At 37.3% G+C, this 19455-nt stretch overlaps 4 protein-coding genes and 1 pseudogene across 4 annotated transcripts; all 5 read right to left on the minus strand.

Moving 5' to 3' along the window:
• Nucleotides 1–596: 596 nt before the first annotated feature.
• On the minus strand, nt 597–1802 carry LOC133541645 (metalloproteinase inhibitor 2-like). Its single transcript, XM_061885169.1, has 5 exons — nt 1587–1802; nt 1329–1408; nt 1154–1256; nt 867–979; nt 597–800 (listed from the first exon to the last, which is right to left on the minus strand). The coding sequence occupies exons 1-5, from the start codon at nt 1711–1713 to the stop codon at nt 624–626; spliced, it is 600 nt and encodes a 199-aa protein (XP_061741153.1). The 5' UTR covers nt 1714–1802; the 3' UTR covers nt 597–623.
• Nucleotides 1803–4023: 2221 nt separating this feature from the next.
• LOC133541643 (metalloproteinase inhibitor 2-like) lies at nt 4024–5344 on the minus strand. The gene is made up of 5 exons (XM_061885167.1): nt 5129–5344; nt 4867–4946; nt 4695–4797; nt 4411–4520; nt 4024–4342 (listed from the first exon to the last, which is right to left on the minus strand). Exons 1-5 carry the CDS (start codon nt 5256–5258, stop codon nt 4166–4168), a joined length of 600 nt encoding a protein of 199 aa, XP_061741151.1. The 5' UTR covers nt 5259–5344; the 3' UTR covers nt 4024–4165.
• A 2282-nt stretch (nt 5345–7626) lies between these two features.
• LOC133541646 (metalloproteinase inhibitor 2-like) lies at nt 7627–8796 on the minus strand. Its single transcript, XM_061885170.1, has 5 exons — nt 8579–8796; nt 8330–8406; nt 8155–8257; nt 7899–8011; nt 7627–7830 (listed from the first exon to the last, which is right to left on the minus strand). The coding sequence occupies exons 1-5, from the start codon at nt 8703–8705 to the stop codon at nt 7654–7656; spliced, it is 597 nt and encodes a 198-aa protein (XP_061741154.1). The 5' UTR covers nt 8706–8796; the 3' UTR covers nt 7627–7653.
• A 2179-nt stretch (nt 8797–10975) lies between these two features.
• LOC133541642 (metalloproteinase inhibitor 2-like) lies at nt 10976–12286 on the minus strand. The gene is made up of 5 exons (XM_061885166.1): nt 12071–12286; nt 11818–11897; nt 11643–11745; nt 11367–11476; nt 10976–11297 (listed from the first exon to the last, which is right to left on the minus strand). Exons 1-5 carry the CDS (start codon nt 12198–12200, stop codon nt 11121–11123), a joined length of 600 nt encoding a protein of 199 aa, XP_061741150.1. The 5' UTR covers nt 12201–12286; the 3' UTR covers nt 10976–11120.
• Nucleotides 12287–15953: 3667 nt separating this feature from the next.
• On the minus strand, nt 15954–19152 carry LOC133541639 (metalloproteinase inhibitor 2-like; annotated as a pseudogene).
• Between the last annotated feature and the right edge of the window lie 303 nt (nt 19153–19455).

Below are 19455 nucleotides of genomic sequence, written 5' to 3' on the forward strand. Positions count from 1 at the left end.
GTGCTGCAGAAAGATTTCTAGCAGCGAACCTAGAATATTTGTCTCTTGTGCTCAACTGCAACCTTTATCCAATGGTGTACTACATTTGTGTTGCATCTCAAATTAAGAGATGTAGTGAGCTTAGAACCAAAGTTACCTGCCAAACTCAAATCACATGACCCCTCATGGGCAGGGAAAATGGATCTCACAAAACCATCTTACATTACATTTTGGGGAATTTTTACATCACATTTGTAGGTCAAGAACTATGATGCAAGTGCAGAGGTTAGCATTTTATGGGCTCCCTAAAACTACCATTTGAACCATCAGCATGATAGTATAGTTTTAATTCCTTATATTATTGGTAAAGTTTAAAAAAAATAAAAAAAAAAGCCTCGATTTTCAATTTCCATTGCAAGAGCTGTAAATTAGAATCAAAAATGTTTCAACTCAATTTTAGAAGACATGATTAACCAAAGTCAGCAATAAAAAAAGTGAAGAATTTCAGTTTTGTTTTTTATTCCTTAAACAGAAATTAGTACCTAAGTGTTTGGGAGTCAAAAAGCGCCAAACTCATGATTGCAATTTCAAGAATGCAACTGCAAATAAATTTGTGATTTTCAGTTCAAGGTCTTCAATGTCAATTAATACTTTTTGGGGGAAGCGGCCTCCTGGTACCAAGCACAAGAACCATCACTTCTCTTGATGCAAGCACATTGTTTGTCCTGCTCCACTTTGACCGAGTTGTCCGTCAGCTGGTCCGTCCACAAGCACTCAGTTGGGCCGCTGATCCCACACGGGACAGAGTCACATCGAATGATCTGGAGGATAAAGCAGATCAGGATTACATTCATTCAATGACATATTTGACTATTATATTTGCTTACTTTGCAATTACAGCCCATCAGATAACGTTCCACCAGGATCTTGTGGCTGCTTTTCCAGGGTACAGGGTAGTTACAGGATGAAACGTGCAGATACCCGTCAGACCTCATTTGGCCTGAAACGGGAAACGTGACAAACTAAAGCCTCACACCCTGGCTAGATAATTCATCCCATGTACAAGTCGACCACTTTGTAGACAACTTTGGGAAAGCAAGTTGTTACATTTTACGATAAATTAAGTGTGACTATTTTCAAATTACAGCCAGCAGAAAAGGGATACAAAGCTTACCTTTGATCAAATATTCTACACCTTCAGTCAGAGTCACACCACATGCTGCAGAGTTGGATGCAGTGTAGAGGGTATAAAACGGGATTTTGGGGCCCTTGATAGTCTGGAAAACCAAATAACCCAAATAAAATAATGCATGCATAAACATTGAATTGTATGAATGCTTTATAATCACCGTGATGTGTTTGATGTCATACTTGACGTTGTTTAATTTATCATCGCCAGCTTTTTTTGCAACCACCTTTGCCCTGATGACTAGAAAGACAAAATAAGCCAGTTAATCTCTAAATTGAAGTTTTTAAAAAAAACATTTTTTTCATCAATTATAATATCAATCAGAAGTGGCAAGTTCTACACTTTGCGCTTAAGTGTAACATATATGGCTGTTACTAGACTATTGGTACACTAAAAAAACTTGCAGGATTTCACTTACCGACATCTGATTGGCAAAACTGCGTCTGTGGATGCGTCAGAAGACAACTGCAGGCGTGTGCTCCTTCTTGCAGCTGCCACATGCACAGCAGCACCAGGGGGAACACACAACACTTCATCCAACTCATCTTGGAAGAAAATGGAGCAAACAAAGAAGATTTGGGGAAAAATAAGTTCAGAAGGCAAATATTCTGGTGTCCTTTCTTGAGGAGAGTGGATGATCAGCCTTTTATTGCTGCAAGACTCCTCCCACACTCTCCATCACTCACACAATTGGATGATTGATTTCACCTTTGCACACACCTGCCTGTGATGTTGTTAATGAAATGAACATGTTCATGCCCCCAGTAACCACTTTGCCAGAAATTAAGAAAAATACAGAATTTTGTATTTCTATGTATAAGCCTTATAAACCACATACACTAATTTAAATGTCATTTTAAAAATCAAACTGAATTTAAATAAAGATTTTGCTAACTAAATGAAAAACACATTGCCTTTATGAGAAGTGTTAAAAATGTATAACCACCTTTTTTGGTGCTTTTTACTTAAGCAAATGAGGGCAGAAGGGCTTCACTGCCTAATACAGCAGAGAAGGGACAGGGAGAGTTGGCTCATGTGAGTTAAAAAAAAATCAAATTTCTTGTTAACAGTAATTCACTAAATCCCAAAGACAAATTTACAAAAAACATATGAATAAAATAAAGTTTTTACTAGTTAACAGGAAAACCGTAACAGATTATTTTCCTGACCATGTGGTTGTGCAGTTATTTATGCATTGGCAGAATTTACTATAACTGTACATAAACTATTACAAGAATGACATAAAGGTTGTCATGTGTGGTTTAAAAAAAACATTAAAGGGGCAGTTTGTAACTTCTACATGGGTGACTAGAATGTGATCATACTGAGAGGTTCCTGCCAGCTAAGTCATTAAAACACTGTCACAACAGATGAAAACCCTCCCCAACCTTTCTGTGGAAGAACATTATGTTATGTCACATTTTTTACATCCTCCGTCCTGACCTAATTCATACTAATTAGTCTTTTGTTGACAATCTGACTTGGAATATTTTTAGTGGCCATTTACACAAGACCATATTTGTCCTAAACACATACATTGTTTGGCCATTTGTTTACACCGGGAACATGCTTGAATTTTTACACAAACTATTTAAAAGATCCATAGTGTCCAGGTGACCTACATTTATGTATTTTTTGCTCCTGAATATTTTGGCAATTATTTCCCATAATATACTTTTTCCAAAAACCTTGCATAACCCTGTAATTTCCCACTTTTTAAAAGTTGCTAGAAATGTGACACTCTTGAAGTATTTAATTCCTTTCAACAATTTCTCAAGCACAGTTGGAGCAATAAAACATCAGTAGAAGAGGACACAAAGGTGAATACTAGCAGTTCATCTTTTTTTCCTCTGCTTTATGAGAGCAGGAGTGTCTACAGCTTGTGTTCACTACTGTGAGTGTGAAACAGACCTACACTGTTTACAAAATATAAATACCATTATTGCACAGGACAACTGAAAGTATTTCATCCACACGCTTTCATTTTTATATGAAGTATATATATTTTCATTTTGCAACTTTCTGTAAAGCACTTGGAATTGCCTTGTGTACAAATTTTGCAACATGCATAACCTTTTGCCTATTTAGCGCCATCAGGTACAACTCAGGTGTATCTGCTCCAAGTAGGGACTGCAAAGTTTGCAGCAAACATGTCAAAACTTGTACAGGAAATGTACAGAATATTTTTTTCACAGGTTCTGACTCAGTTTTTCTACTCACATTTTTTTAAAAAACTATTTTATTTCAAATTCTCCACAATAACATGATTTGGGTTGTAGATTCTAGCACGTTAAAAAATATGAAATGACTTCCAGTAGTTGACATGCTGATGAGGTCCCACCCACATTCTGGAGCTGAAGTGGGCGTTCTAAATGTGCTGCAGAAAGATTTCTAGCAGCGAACCTAGAATATTTGTCTCTTGTGCTCAACTGCAACCTTTATCGAATGGTGTACTACATTTGTGTTGCATCTCAAATTAAGAGATGTAGTGAGCTTAGAACCAAAGTTACCTGCCAAACTCAAATCACATGACCCCTCATGGGCAGGGAAAATGGATCTCACAAAACCATCTTACATTACATTTTGGGGAATTTTTACATCACATTTGTAGGTCAAGAACTATGATGCAAGTGCAGAGGTTAGCATTTTATGGGCTCCCTAAAACTACCATTTGAACCATCAGCATGATAGTATAGTTTTAATTCCTTATATTATTGGTAAAGTTTAAAAAAAATAAAAAAAAAAGCCTCGATTTTCAATTTCCATTGCAAGAGCTGTAAATTAGAATCAAAAATGTTTCAACTCAATTTTAGAAGACATGATTAACAAAGGTCAGCAATAAAAAAAGTGAAGCATTTCAGTTTTCTTTTTTATTCTTTAAACAGAAATTAGTACCTAAGTGTTTGGGAGTCAAAACACACCAAACTCATTATTGCAATTTAAAGAATGCAACTGCTAATAAGTTTGTGATTTTCAGTTCAAGGTCTTCAATGTCAATTAATACTTTTTGGGTGAGGCGGCCTCCTGGTACCAAGCACAAGAACCATCACTTCTCTTGATGCAAGCACATTGTTTGTCCTGCTCCACTTTGACCGAGTTGTCCGTCAGCTGGTCCGTCCACAAGCACTCAGTTGGGCCGCTGATCCCACACGGGACAGAGTCACATCCAGTGATCTGGAGGATAAAGCAGATCAGGATTACATTCATTCAATGTGACATATTTGACTATTATATTTGCTTACTTTGCAATCACAGCCCATCAGATAACGTTCCACCAGGATCTTGTGGCTGCTTTTCCAGGGTACAGGGTAGTTACAGGATGAAACGTGCAGAGAACCGTCAATCATTTGGCCTGAAATGGGAAAAGAGACCAAAAAAAAAAAAAAAATTGTCAGACACCCTGGCTAGATAAACTCATCACATGTAAAAGTAGACCACTTTGGGAAAGTTAGTTGTTACATTTTACGATAAATTAAGTGTGACAATTTTCAAATTACAGCCAGCAGAAAAGGGATACAAAGCTTACCTTTGATCAAATATTCCACACCTTCAGTCAGAGTCACACCACATGCTGCAGGGTTGGATGCAGTGTAGAGGGTATAAAACGGGATTTTGGGGCCCTTGATAGTCTGGAAAACCAAATAACCAAAATAAAATGCATGCGTAAATATTGAATTGTATGAATACTTTATAATCACCGTGATGTGTTTGATGTCATACTTGACGTTGTTAAATTTACCATCGCCAGCTTTTTTTGCAACCACCTTTGCCCTGATGACTAGAAAGACAAAATAAGCCAGTTAGTCTCTGAGACTAGAATTAAGCTGATTTTTTTTTTCTACATCAATTATAATATCAATCAGAAGTGGCAAGTTCTACACTTTGCACTCAAGTGTAACATATATGGCTGTTTAGTAAGATCATTGGTACACTATTAAAAACTTGCAGGATTTCACTTACCGACACCTGATTGGCAAAACTGCGTCTGTGGATGCGTCAGAAGACAACTGCAGGCGTGTGCTCCTTCTTGCAGCTGCCACATGCACAGCAGCACCAGGGGGAACACACAACACTTCATCCAACTCATCATGGAAGAAAATGGAGTTAACAAAGAGAAGATTTGGGGGAAAAAAGTTCAGAAGGCAAATATTCTGGTGTCCTTTCTTGAGGAGGGTGGATGATCAGCCTTTTATTGCTGCAGACTCCTCCCACACTCTCCAACACTCACACAATTGGATGATTGATTTCACCTTTGCACACACCTGTCTGTGATGTTTTTAATGAAATTAACATGTTCATGCCCCCAGTAACCACTTTGCCAGAAATTAAGAAAAATACAGAATTTTTTATTTCTATGTATAAGCCTTATAAACCACATACACTAATGTAAATGTCATTTTAAAAAGCAAACTGAGTTTAAATAAATGTTTTTCAAACTAAATGAAAAACAAATTGCCTTCTTGAGAAGTGTTTAAAATGTATAACCACCTTTTTTGGTGCTTTTTACTTAAGCAAATGAGGGCAGAAGGGCTTCACTGCCGAATACAGCAGAGAAGGGACAGGGAGAGTTGGCTCATGTGAGTTTAAAAAAAATCGAATTTCTTGTTAACAGTAATTCACTAAATCCCAAAGACAAATTTACAAAAAACATATGAATAAAATAAAGTTTTTACTAGTTAACAGGAAAACCGTATCAGATTATTTTCCTGGTCATGTGGTTGTGCAGTTATTTATGCATTGGCAGAATTTACTATAACTGTACATAAACTATTACAAGAATGACATAAAGGTTGTCATGTGTGGTTTAAAAAAAACATTAAAGGGGCAGTTTGTAACTTCTACATGGGTGACTAGAATGTGATCATACTGAGAGGTTCCTGCCAGCTAAGTCATTAAAACACTGTCACAACAGATGAAAACCCTCCCCAACCTTTCTGTGGAAGAACTTTATGTTATGTCACATTTTTTACATCCTCCGTCCTGACCTAATTCATACTAATTAGTCTTTTGTTGACAATCTGACTTGGAATATTTTTAGTGGCCATTTACACAAGACCATATTTGTCCTAAACACATACATTGTTTGGCCATTTGTTTACACCGGGAACATGCTTGAATTTTTACACAAACTATTTAAAAGATCCATAGTGTCCAGGTGACCTACATTTATGTATTTTTTGCTCCTGAATATTATGACCATTATTTCCCATAATATACATTTTCTAAAAACCTTGCATAACCCTGTGTTTTCTCACTTTTTTAAAGTTGCTGGAAATGTGACACTCTTTCAGTATTTAATTCCTTTCAACAATTTCTTTAGCACAGGTGGAGCAATAAAACAGTAGAAGAGGACAGAAAAGTGAATACTAGCGACTCCTTTTTTCCTCTGCTTTATGAGAGCAGGAGTGTCTACAGCTTGTGTTCACTACTGTGAGTGTGAAGCAGACCTACACCATGTTTACAATATAAATACCATTTTTGCACAGGACAACTGAAAGTATTTTATTCGCACTTTGATTTTAATTTGAGCTGATATACATTTTTAATTTTGCAACTTTCTGTAAAGCACTTCGATTTGCCTTGTGTACAAATTGTGCAACATGCATAAATGTTTGCCTATTGCTCCATCAGGTACAACACAGGTGTATCTGCTCCAAGAAGGGAGAGCAAACTTTGTAGCAAACGTGTCAACTTCTACAGGAAATGTACAGAATATTTTTTTCACAGGTTCTGACAGTTTTTCTCACATTTTTTATTTTTATTTTATTTCAAATTCTGCACGATAACATGATTTGGGTTGCAGATGCTAGCACGTCATTACAAAATATAAAATTGCTTCCAGTAGTTGTAGACATACTGATGGGGGCCCACCCACAGTCTGGAGCTGAAAGTGAGAGTTTTAAATGTGCTGCAAAAAGTTTCTAGCAGCAAACCCAGAATATTTTCTTGTACTCAACTGCAGCAACAATCCATTTACATTTATTGGCCCAAACATCAGGAAAGATTTGAGCTCAATAGAACCAAATTTGTCTGCCAGTCAAACCACATGACATGGGCAGTGGAAAACTCAAAAAACCAGCCTAAGATTTTATATTATGAGAATTTGTCCTCATGTTTGGAGGTCAAGATTTATGATGCAAGGTCAGAGGTTAGCATTTTAGAGGTTCTCTAAAACTATTTGAATTATTAGCATGCCAGTATAGTTTTGATGCCTTAAATTGTGTCAAGTTTCAATTAGCCTATTTTTTCAGTTCCCATTGCAAGACCTGTAAGGTACAGAGAGTCAAAAATGTTTTAACTCAATGTTAGAAGACATGTGGTAAACCAAAGTCAGCAAGAAAAAAAAAGCAGCATTTCAGTTTTGTTTAATCAGAAATTTGTACCAAAGGGCTTGGGCGTCAGAAAGCGCTACACTAAAGATTGTAATTTAAAGAAAGCAAATGCAAATACACTTGTAATTTACAGTTTAGGGTCTTTAATGTCCATTAATACTTTTTGGGTGAGGCGGCCTCCTGGTACCAAGCACAAGAACCATCACTTCTCTTGATGCAAGCACATTGTTTGTCCTGCTCCACTTTGACAGAGTTGTCCGTCAGCTGGTCCGTCCACAAGCACTCAGTTGGGCCGCTGATCCCACACGGGACAGAGTCACATGGAATGATCTGGAGGATAAAGCAGATCAGGATTACATTCATTCAATGTGACATATTTGACCATTAAATTTGCTTACTTTGCAATCACAGCCCATCAGATAACGTTCCACCAGGATCTTGTGGCTGCTTTTCCAGGGTACAGGGTAGTTACAGGATGAAACGTGCAGAGACCCGTCAGACCTCATTTGGCCTGAAACGGGAAAAGACAATAAAAAAAATTAGTCAGACACCCTGGCTAGATAAACTCATCCCATGTACAAGTCAACCACTTTGAAGACAACTTTGGGAAAGCAGGCAGTATAACATTTTACCAGCAACAGACAGGATGTTTACCTTTGATCAAATATTCTACACCTTCAGTCAGAGTCACACCACATGCTGCAGAGTTGGATGCAGTGTAGAGGGTATAAAACGGGATTTTGGGGCCCTTGATAGTCTGGAAAACCAAATAACCAAAATAAAATAATGCATGCATAAACATTGAATTGTATGAATGCTTTATAATCACCGTGATGTGTTTGATGTCATACTTGACGTTAAATTTACCATCGCCAGCTTTTTTTGCAACCACCTTTGCCCTGATGACTAGAAAGACAAAATAAGCCAGTTAATCTCTAAATTGAAGTTTTTATTTTTTTCTTACATCAATTATAATATCAATCAGAAGTGGCAAGTTCTACACTTTGCGCTCAAGTGTAACATATATGGCTGTTACTAGACTATTTGTACACTAAAAAACCTGCAGGATTTCACTTACCGACACCTGATTGGCAAAACTGCGTCTGTGGATGTGTCAGAAGACAACTGCAGGCGTGTGCTCCTTCTTGCAGCTGCCACATGCACAGCAGCACCAGGGGGAACACACAACACTTCATCCAACTCATCTTGGAAGAAAATGGCGCTAACAAAGAGAAGATTTGGGGAAAAAGAAGTTCAGAAGGCAACTATTCTGGTGTCCTTTCTTGAGGAGGGTGGATGATCAGCCTTTTATTGCTGCAGACTCCTCCCACACTCTCCATCACTCACACAATTGGATGATTGATTTAACCTTTGCACACACCTGCCTGTGATGTTTTTAATGAAATTAACATGTTCATACCCCCAGTAACCACTTTGCCAGAAATTAAGGAAAATACAGAATTTTTTATTTCTATGTATAAGCCTTATAAACCACATACACTAATGTAAATGTCATTTTATAAATCAAACTGAATTTAAATAAAGATTTTGCTAACTAAATGAAAAACACATTGCCTTTATGAGAAGTGTTTAAAATGTATAACCACCTTTTTTGGTGCGTTTTACTTAAGCAAATGAGGGCAGAAGGGCTTCACTGCCTAATACAGCAGAGAAGGGACAGGGAGAGTTGGCTCATGTGAGTTAAAAAAAAATCAAATTTCTTGTTAACAGTAATTCACTAAATCCCAAAGACAAATTTACAAAAAACATATGAATAAAATAAAGTTTTTACTAGTTAACAGGAAAACCGTAACAGATTATTTTCCTGACCATGTGGTTGTGCAGTTATTTATGCATTGGCAGAATTTACTATAACTGTACATAAACTATTACAAGAATGACATAAAGGTTGTCATGTGTGGTTTAAAAAAAAAAAAAAAAACATTTAAGGGGCCGTTCGTAACTTCTACATGGGTGACTAGAATGTGATCACACTGAGAGGTTCCTGCCAGCTAAGTCATTAAAACACTGTCACAACAGATGAAAACCCTCCCCAACCTGTCTGTGGAAGAACATTATGTTATGTCACATTTTTTACATCCTCCGTCCTGACCTAATTCATACTAATTAGTCTTTTGTCGACAATCTGACTTGGAATATTTTTAGTGGCCATTTACACAAGACCATATTTGTCCTAAACACATACATTGTTTGGCCATTTGTTTACACCGGGAACATGCTTGAATTTTTACACAAACTATTTAAAAGATCCATAGTGTCCAGGTGACCTACATTTATGTATTTTTTGCTCCTGAATATTTTGGCAATTATTTCCCATAATATACTTTTTCCAAAAACCTTGCATAACCCTGTAATTTCCCACTTTTTAAAAGTTGCTAGAAATGTGACACTCTTGAAGTATTTAATTCCTTTCAACAATTTCTCAAGCACAGTTGGAGCAATAAAACATCAGTAGAAGAGGACACAAAAGTGAATACTAGCGACTCATCTATTTTTTCCTCTGCTTTATGAGAGCAGGAGTGTCTACAGCTTGTGTTCACTACTGTGAGTGTGAAGCAGACCTACACCATGTTTACAATATAATTATTGCATAGGACAACTGAAAGTATTTTATTCACACTTTGATTTTAATTTTAACTATGTTTTTCATTTTGCAACTTTCTTTAAAGCCCTTGGAGTTGCCTTGTGTACAAATTTTGCAAATGCATAAACTTTTCTTGCCTATTAAGTGCCATCAGGTACAACACAGGTGTATCTACTCCAAGAAGGGACTGCAAAGTTTGTAGCAAACATGTCAACTTGTACGGATTTTTTTTTCACAGGTTCTGACTCAGTTCTCACATTTTTTATTTAAATTTTATTTCGAATTCTGTGCGATAACATGATTTGGGTTGCAGATGCTAGCACGTCATTACAAAATATGAAATTGCTTCCAGTAGTTGTAGACATACTGATGGGGGCCCACCCACAGTCTGGAGCTGAAAGTGAGAGTTTTAAATGTGCTGCAAAAAGTTTCTAGCGGCAAACCCAGAATATTTTCTTGTACTCAACTGCAGCAACAATCCGTTTACATTTATTGGCCCAAACATCAGGAAAGATTTAAGCTCAATAGAACCAAATTTGTCTGCCAGAGTCAAACCACATGACCCCCTCATGGGCAGTGGAAAACTCTCAAAAAACCAGCCTAAGATTTTATATTATGAGAATTTGTCCTCATGTTTGGAGGTCAAGATTTATGATGCAAGGTCAGAGGTTACCATTTTAGAGGCTCTCTAAAACTATTTGAATTAGCATGCCAGTATAGTTTTGATGCCTTAAATTGTGTCAAGTTTTGATTAGCCTATTTTTTCAGTTCCTACTGCAAGAGCTGTAAAGTACAAATAGTCAAAAATGGTGCAACTCAATTTTAGAAGACATGTGATTAACCAAAGTCAGCAATAAAACAAGAGTAGCATTTCAGTTTTGTTTTTTATTCTTGTTTAAACAGAATTTTCTACCAAAGTGCTTGGGCGTCAGAAAGTGCTAAACTCATGATTGTAATTGAAAGAATGCAACTGCAAATACATTTTTAATTTACAGTTCAAGGTATTTAATGTACATTAATACTTTTTGGGTGAGGCGGCCTCCTGGTACCAAGCACAAGAACCATCACTTCTCTTGATGCAAGCACATTGCTTGTCCTGCTCCACTTTGACCGAGTTGTCCGTCAGCTGGTCCGTCCACAAGCACTCAGTTGGGCCGCTGATCCCACACGGGACAGAGTCACATCGAGTGATCTGGAGGATAAAGCAGATCAGGATTACATTCATTCAATGTGACATATTTGACCATTAAAATTTGCTTACTTTGCAATCACAGCCCATCAGATAACGTTCCACCAGGATCTTGTGGCTGCTTTTCCAGGGTACAGGGTAGTTACAGGATGAAACGTGCAGAGACCCTTCAATCATTTGGCCTGAAATGGGAAAAGACAAAAAAAAATTGTCGGACACCCTGGCTAGATAAACTCATCACATGTACAAGTAGACCACTTTGGGAAAGCAAGTTGTTACATTTTACGATAAATTAAGTGTGTGACTATTGTCAAATTACAGCCAGCAGAAAAGGGATACAAAGCTCACCTTTGATCAAATATTCTACACCTTCAGTCAGAGTCACACCACATGCTGCAGAGTTGGATGCAGTGTAGAGGGTATAAAACGGGATTTTGGGGCCCTTGATAGTCTGGAAAACCAAATAACCAAAATAAAATAATGCATGCATAAACATTGAATTGTATGAATGCTTTATAATCACCGTGATGTGTTTGATGTCATACTTGACGTTGTTAAATTTACCATCGCCAGCTTTTTTTGCAACCACCTTTGCCCTGATGACTAGAAGACAAAATAAGAAAGTTGACCTATGAAACTAGAATTAAGTTGATTTTACTTTACACCAATAATATCAATCAGAAGTGACAAGTTCTACACTTAGCACTCAAGTGTAACATATATGGCTGTCACTAGACTATTGGTACACTATATAAAACTTGCAGGATTTCACTTACCGACATCTGATTGGCAAAATAAAGTCTGTGGATGCGTCAAAAGACAACTGCAGGCGTGTGCTCCTTCTTGCAGCTGCCACATGCACAGCAGCACCAGGGGGAACACACAACACTTCATCCAACTCATCATGGAAGAAAACGTAGCTAACAAAGAGAAGATTTGGGGGAGAAAGAAGTTCAGCAGGTAAATATTCTAGTGTCCTTTCTTGAGGAGAGTGGATGATCAGCCTTTTATTGCTGCAGACTCCTCCCACACTCTCCATCACTCAGACAATTGGATGATTGATTTCACCTTTGCACACACCTGCCTGTGATGTTTTTAATAAACTTAACCTGTGCATCAACCACTTTGCCAGGAATTAAGATTGTTTTTTCTTTGTGAAGTGAAGTGAATTATACTTATATAGCGCTTTTCTCTAGTGACTCAAAGCGCTTTGCATAGTGAAACCCAATATCTAAGTTACATTTAAACCAGTGTGGGTGGCACTGGGAGCAGGTGGGTAAAGTGTCTTGCCCAAGGACACAACGGCAGTGACTAGGATGGCGGAAGTGGGAATCGAACCTGCAATCCTCAAGTTGCTGGCACGGCCACTCTACCAACCGAGCTATACTGCCTTTGTCTTACCTGAACTGTACGCAGGCCTATTCAACCACACACACTAAAATAAATGTCATTTAAAAAAGCAAAATTAATTTAAAAAATGGTTTTATTAGCCAAATTTAAAATTAATCACCTTTATGATTGATATTAGGCAACATTTTTAACCTATTTTTTGTGCCTTTTCCTTTTGCAACTTAGGGCAGAGAAGGAATAGGGAGAGTTGGCTAATGTGAGTTAATAACAAGTCATAGTTCTTTTCAACTGTATCTAACTAAATCACAGAGACAATTAATGTAGTTTCAAAATGTGTTTGAAATAAAGTTCTAAAAAAAATATGAAATACTTGTTCTTAAAATACAAATGTAAGGAGGCAGTAGTCCAAGCACATTCTTCTTCTTCTTTATAGGTTTATAGCAGCTGGCATCCATATCAGAATCAGAGAATCAGAATCAGACATACTTTATTAATCCCTGAGGGGAAATTTAAATTTTCAGCACAATCCCATTCAGGATCAGAAACACATAACAAGTAGACAGAACAGGATCGCTGACGTGTCTGCCAACTTCTGGCGCCCCTTACAAAAAAGGTGAGATACAGGTAAACAAGTGGGGGTAATGGGAGGAAAAAAAATTAAAATAATAATAAAATAAAATAAAAAAAATCAGTCTAAGCCTGGGCCCCTGGAGAGGGGGTCCAGACTGAGGCCAAGGGAAAAAAACAACTCATAACCATAGCACACATCCCTCTTATATGTGTGTAAGAGGGAAACATCAAACATCAAAGAAAACAAATGTGTTCCTTCACTGCCATCTTCAGTTTCATTTCATAGTTACATTACAGTCTCTCCTTGAGTCCATCTATCTATCCATTTTCTACCGCTGGTCCCATTAGGGGTCGCGGGGGGTGCTGGAGTCTGTCTCAGCTGTATTCGGGCAGAAGGCGCAGTACACCCTGGACAAGTTGCCACCTCATCAAAGGGCCAACACAGATAGACAGACAACATTCACACACTAGGGCCAATTTAGTGTTGCCAATCAACCTATCCCAGGGTGCATGTCTTTGGAGGTGTGAAGAAGCCGGGGTACCCGGAGGGAACCCACACAGTCACGGGGAGGACATGTAAACTCCACACAGAAAGATCTCGAGCGCAGGATTGAACCCAGGACCTTCGTATTGTGAGCCAGATGCACTACCCACCGCGCTGCTCTTCTTTTGTCCAGTATTACTCATAAACTCCCAGTATTACTCATAAACTTCCATTTTCAGTGTCCGCAAGATTTATCAGGCTCTCCGGCCTGCCATCCACAGGTCCCAGTACCGTCATTGTCAGTATTTCTATGCTATACTTAGTACATTCCATAAAAACATGTTCTACTGTTTCTAATAATCTACAATAAGGGTGTCAAACTCATTTTAACTCAGGGGCCGCATGGAGGAAAATCTGTGCAGACGTGGCATTGAAATTAAAAAAAAATAAAGACAACTTCAGATTGTTTTCTTTGTCTTACTGTGGCCAAAAATAGAACAAACACATCCTGAAAATATTACAATAAATATATAGAGAAAAAATACCAGCAGCGATAAAGTTTGGATCAATGAAGGAAAGAAGAAAGTGAATGAATGTTTATAACTGAATACACTTATATATGTATACAAAGTGTTTTTTTGTATAATTTTTAATTAACGTTTATGACACCCATTTTCCAAAACACAATATAGGATGTGAGATATAACAGGATAATGCATACGTTTATCATTTGTTTTCAAAACGTTTACAAAAAAGTGGGACCCCAAAAATTTACCGTGGGGCCCCATTTTGAAAATTCCTAGTGCCAATACTGATGGAGTGTTGGTGCGTGCAAAACATCAGCAGGCGGCTGTGGCCTGCGGGCCGTTTCTAATACTTATCAAATATCATCCCGGGGTCTATAGATAATTCCCCTGGCCCGCAGGCCTGTGACTACATTGACACAACTGCCCTACAGGAATGTGTGAACTAACGGTTCAGAACCTGTTCGGGGGCTCTGGCCCCCGTGATGAGTTTTCTAAGCATTAAAATTAGTTGCATTTTTCTTTTTATGAAACTGCTGTTCTAAATGTGTCCACTGGAGGTCACAATAGCAATCATGTTCGGACTAGCAAAATGTACAAAGTAAAACATGGCTGCAGCTCCTCTTCCTCGACCCAAATTAAACTTAAAACCCGCTGTTTTATATCTTCTGCTTCGAACACCGTTATTTGACACCCTTACTCCATGTCTGTCAAAAACGACAAAACAACCCGTAATAGTTTTTACCTCAGTTTCTTACAGTTAGCACTGGATTGATACGTGGACATGGAGGTATTTGATATTTCGAAGAGTTTAAATGCGTTAATCCTGGCTTTGTGGATATACCTGTACTGAAATGAATTCTAAGCTCCAACCTCTGATGACAAAGCTACAATGGGAGACCGGGCTTTCTGCTCTGCCGTTCCTAGTCTGTGGAACGTTCACACCCTGACCACCTGAGTGCACCACAGACTGGTTAGTTTAAAAAAATAAAATTAAAAAAAAGCAGCTTAATTTTTAGATCTATGCATCTTAGTTCTTGCCATTAGGCCTTTCTAGTTTTTAATACACTAGCACTTTGAGGTTTGCTCAAAGTGTTTTGTTACAAATAAAATCTATTAGAATTTTGACAAAAAACATTTAGGAATAAGGCTATAACATGTGGAAAAAGTGAAGCACTCTAGATGCATTGTACAGATCACTCCACAGTGGAGGGTTTTAAGTCTCATCTTAAGACCCACTTTTTACATGTGAATTGTGTGGTCCTGTGTTTATACACTTTGATTTCTATTTTACTGTTTTTATTGATTTTACCCTTTAAAGTACTTTTTAAATCATGTTTTTATATAGTTTTAATATTGGTTTTATATTTATTTTTTGTTTTAATTCAGTCACTGGTGGAGCATATTTAATATTGTTTTTAACATGGCTGTGCAGCACTTTGGAAACATTGTTTAAATGTGCTGTATAAATAAAGTGGATTGATTTATGACAACATTTTGCCAAAACAGATGATTTTAGTGCCTGTAAATACAACAGTTAAACATCTGACAACAGCCTAACTTCAGTTTCCAAGTGTCGGAATGTACTGTGCAACAGCATCAACTCAATTGTAGACAAAATACAGCAATACAAAAAAAAAAAAAACCCTACTGGCTCGAGAAATTCTGAAATATTTTGTAGCGCTCTACTCGAGATTGTAATTTAAAGAATAATACCACCTCAACACAGAATTGCTTTAGACATTTATTTGGAATTTTGACACTTCCTGCATGGTGGACTTTTTAGGGTCATTGATGTTCATGTCATTCTTTGGATGCACCCTCCTGGTACCAGGCACAAGAACCTTTGCTTTTCTTGATGCAAGCACATTGCTCATCGTTGCCCAAATTCCCCGTCAGCAGGTCCGTCCACAGGCACTCATTTGGGCCGCTGGCTCTGCACGGGACAGCGATGCAGCGAGTGATCTGGAGAACAAGAATTGGGAGTGAATTAAAATGTAATCCACTATCAATTAAGTTTGCTTACCTTGCAATCACAGCCCATCCTATAACGCTCTACCAGGACATCGTGGCTGTTTTTCCAGGGTACAACGTAGTTACAGGATGAAACGTACAGCGAGCCGTCAGGTTTCAGTTTGTCTGCTATTGGGGAGGTAACAAAACTGAACTTAAAAAAAATCAAGGCAAAAGTTACACAATACTTTAATAGCATTGGAAAATGAGTCTTACCTGTGATGAAATATTCTACACCTTTGGTGAGAGTTAGACCACATGCTGCAGAGGATGCGGCAGTGGAGATGGTATCATAGTACCTAATAGGACCCTTCAGGATCTGGGGAAAAAAATAAAAATAAAAAATGTGCATACATAAACTGAATTAGTGCTTTAGATAATAACCTTGGTCTGTTCAATATCATAGTTGATATCAAATTCACCAACAGCCATACTCGCAACCACCTTTGCCTTGATGACTAGAAAGACAAAGAAGCCAGTTAGCATTTTTGAAAACAAGAGTAAAAATCTACTAAAATCTGCCAGCCTTCATCATGCAGGTGACTCAAAGCAGAGATGGCTGGAATCACTGCCAAAAAATGTCTGGGTTATTTTTCTTAACATAATTTTTGCATGAGACAAAAAAATAATCAAAAACTACATCTAAAGTGTTAAATACATATTTGTCTTGAATTTCATTTAAATAACACTATGCCTGACTACCTTGGTACATGAAATCATTTGTAAAAAGGCCAAATCACATGTCTGAAGACAACATCAAGTTGTCTTCAACAGCCAATTTTTCAATAAGCCAATTTTTCACCAGATTCATCAGTGAAGCATACACAAACATTAAACAGTGGGCTTCTAACCATTAGGAAGGTTTGTGTATGTTCGTCCTCAAAAACATGTTCAATTTAAAAAAAAAAAAATGCACCAGGTAGCCACTAGGAAGGCACTAAAGAGCCACGGGTTGCTGACCCCCATATCATTCACCTTTTTATCTATTGCTATAAAATAATTCAAGTCTTCACTTTCACAGAAGCAAACTGTTTTATATGCCTTTTGACTGATAGTGTAGAATAAAAGTAGTAGTGCAGGGGTGTCAAACGTACAGCCTGCAAACAGGTTTTATGCGGCCCATGGGATGAGTTTACTAAGTATAAAACATAACCTGGAGATTTTTGAATGAAGGAAACTGCTGTTCTAAATGTGTCCACTGGATGTCGCAATAGCAATCTTTTGTATCTTTGTAGATGCTACAAAAAGTACAAAATAAACCACATTTTAGTACATCAGTCGAGGAAAACAATCAAGCTACATAAATAACATCCTGTAATTACAATTTGATACTTGTCCAGGGTGTACACCACCTTCTGCCCAAATGGAGCTGAGATAGGCTCGAGCATCCCCCGCAACCCCGAAAGGGATAAGTGGTAGAAAACAGGTGGATATTATTTTTTGATCTTGATAGATTAAAATTTAACACTAATGAGTTAACTGGTGATCATCACAAATTTTTCAGAAAATATAATTGACAAATAAAGTATATATGCTATTAACCCCCCCCAAAAAACATGATTTGTACAATTTCAGAATGTGCTTGTTCTATTTTTAAATAAAGACAATTTGAAGTTGTCTTTATTTTTAAGTTATCGTGCCGTGATTTTACCAGTCGGGCCCATTTGGGAGTAGATTTTTCTCCATGTGGCCCCTAATCTGAAATGAGTTTGACACCCCTGTAGTAGTGTTTAAATGACTTTGGTAGCCATTTTGGCTCTAAAAGAAAACCGGTTTCATTACGGTCATTAACAACTGCATGTGCGGTTACTACTTTTTGGCATTAAGAAAATTGATGAAAAAAAAAAAAAAAGTGATGCAAATATTAGCAACACTTTTTCCAGTTTAGAACAGTTCATTCTTGTCAACATGGTTGCTTCCAACACTTAAGGATTATTCACACTGCAAAAACTGAAATATTAGATTAAATATATCAAGGGTGATATTTGTTTATTTTCTGTCTGATAAGATCATTCTTATCACTAAGCAGATTTTAATGTTAGTTTTTTTAGTTTTAAGGGTTTTGGTCCTAAATGATCTCAGTAAGATATAAGAGCTTGTTGCTGAGATTTGATGACCTATATTGAGTAAAACATGCTTGAAACTAGAATATCAATTGTTTCAAAGCTCTGTCATCAACACTCAAGTATAAAACTACTTTTTCAAAGTAATAATTTCTTACTTCAAGCATGAAAAAAAAAATGATGCCAAGCGCATATTATGTCAAGATAATGGCAAGAGCATTTACTTAATTTAAGAATATTTTTCAACATATTGAGCAAAAAGGTCTCTTTTCTATCAAGAATAGTGTACTTAGTGAGAATACTTTTTAAAAAAAAGGTATTTTTGTTTTCATTGAGGTTAGCTAATTTTACTTGTTTTGGAAGGTCATGACAAGTTGAAATTTCTTGTTCTATTGGCAGATAATTTTGCTTAATTAAAATATCCCTAGTAGTACTTTTTTTCCCTTGTTTTTGAACACTGAATTTTTGTGGTGCAAATACTACTATACATTGGTAATTTTGTTTCATTCACTTGACCCAGATTCCAGCCCTGAGCAGGAGGCAAACCAATATTTTACTATATGCACAGTGTGCACAAAAATTATGTGCAAGAGGAAAGAACCAAGAGACACCATTCCAAATTTCAACTCACCGACGTCCGACTGGCAAAACGCCGTCTGTGGATGCACAGGAGCACATTTGCAGGCGTGTGCCCCTTCTTGCAGCTGCCACATGCACAGCAGCACCAGGGGGAACACACAACACTTCATCAAACTCATCTTGGAAGAAAATGGAGCAAACAAAGAGAAGATTTAGGGCAAAAAAAGTTCAGCAGGCAAATATTCTGATGTCCTTTGTTGAGTAGGGTGGATGAGCAGCCTTTTATTTCTGCAGGCTCCTCCCACACTCTCCATCACACGCACAATTGGATGATTGATTTCACCTTTGGACACACCTGCCCGTGATGTTTTTAATGAAACATGTTGCACACCCAACAAGTACTTTGCCAGAAATTAAGATTTATTTTTATTTCTGTCTAATCTATACTGTATGTAGGCCTATTGAACCACACACAATAATATAAATGTCATTTTTAAAAGCAAACTTCATTTTATATAAAGTTTTAGCAAGCTAAATGAAAAATGAATCATCTTTATTATTGATGTTAGGCAACATTC

Source organism: Nerophis ophidion, linkage group LG23 (genome assembly GCF_033978795.1).
Source record: "Nerophis ophidion isolate RoL-2023_Sa linkage group LG23, RoL_Noph_v1.0, whole genome shotgun sequence".
Classification (NCBI taxonomy): Eukaryota; Metazoa; Chordata; class Actinopteri; order Syngnathiformes; family Syngnathidae; genus Nerophis; species Nerophis ophidion.

What these genes read in the sequence shown, in the direction of transcription:
- LOC133541643 (XM_061885167.1), bottom strand. Translation starts at nt 5,258, where the DNA reads ATGATGAGTTGGATGAAGTGTTGTGTGTTCCCCCTGGTGCTGCTGTGC. An exon ending in ATGACATCAAACACATCACG is followed by an intron (nt 4,798 to 4,866) that starts GTGATTATAAAG and finishes TTGGTTTTCCAG; the next exon opens with ACTATCAAGGGCCCCAAAAT. An exon ending in TGATGGGCTGTGATTGCAAA is followed by an intron (nt 4,343 to 4,410) that starts GTAAGCAAATAT and finishes TTTATCCTCCAG; the next exon opens with ATCACTGGATGTGACTCTGT.
- LOC133541646 (XM_061885170.1), bottom strand. Translation starts at nt 8,705, where the DNA reads ATGAGTTGGATGAAGTGTTGTGTGTTCCCCCTGGTGCTGCTGTGCATG. An exon ending in GTTTTGCCAATCAGGTGTCG is followed by an intron (nt 8,407 to 8,578) that starts GTAAGTGAAATC and finishes TTGTCTTTCTAG; the next exon opens with TCATCAGGGCAAAGGTGGTT. An exon ending in ATGACATCAAACACATCACG is followed by an intron (nt 8,258 to 8,329) that starts GTGATTATAAAG and finishes TTGGTTTTCCAG; the next exon opens with ACTATCAAGGGCCCCAAAAT.
- LOC133541645 (XM_061885169.1), bottom strand. Translation starts at nt 1,713, where the DNA reads ATGAGTTGGATGAAGTGTTGTGTGTTCCCCCTGGTGCTGCTGTGCATG. An exon ending in ATGACATCAAACACATCACG is followed by an intron (nt 1,257 to 1,328) that starts GTGATTATAAAG and finishes TTGGTTTTCCAG; the next exon opens with ACTATCAAGGGCCCCAAAAT. An exon ending in TGATGGGCTGTAATTGCAAA is followed by an intron (nt 801 to 866) that starts GTAAGCAAATAT and finishes TTTATCCTCCAG; the next exon opens with ATCATTCGATGTGACTCTGT.
- LOC133541642 (XM_061885166.1), bottom strand. Translation starts at nt 12,200, where the DNA reads ATGATGAGTTGGATGAAGTGTTGTGTGTTCCCCCTGGTGCTGCTGTGC. An exon ending in ATTTTGCCAATCAGATGTCG is followed by an intron (nt 11,898 to 12,070) that starts GTAAGTGAAATC and finishes TTTGTCTTCTAG; the next exon opens with TCATCAGGGCAAAGGTGGTT. An exon ending in TGTAGAATATTTGATCAAAG is followed by an intron (nt 11,477 to 11,642) that starts GTGAGCTTTGTA and finishes TTCCCATTTCAG; the next exon opens with GCCAAATGATTGAAGGGTCT.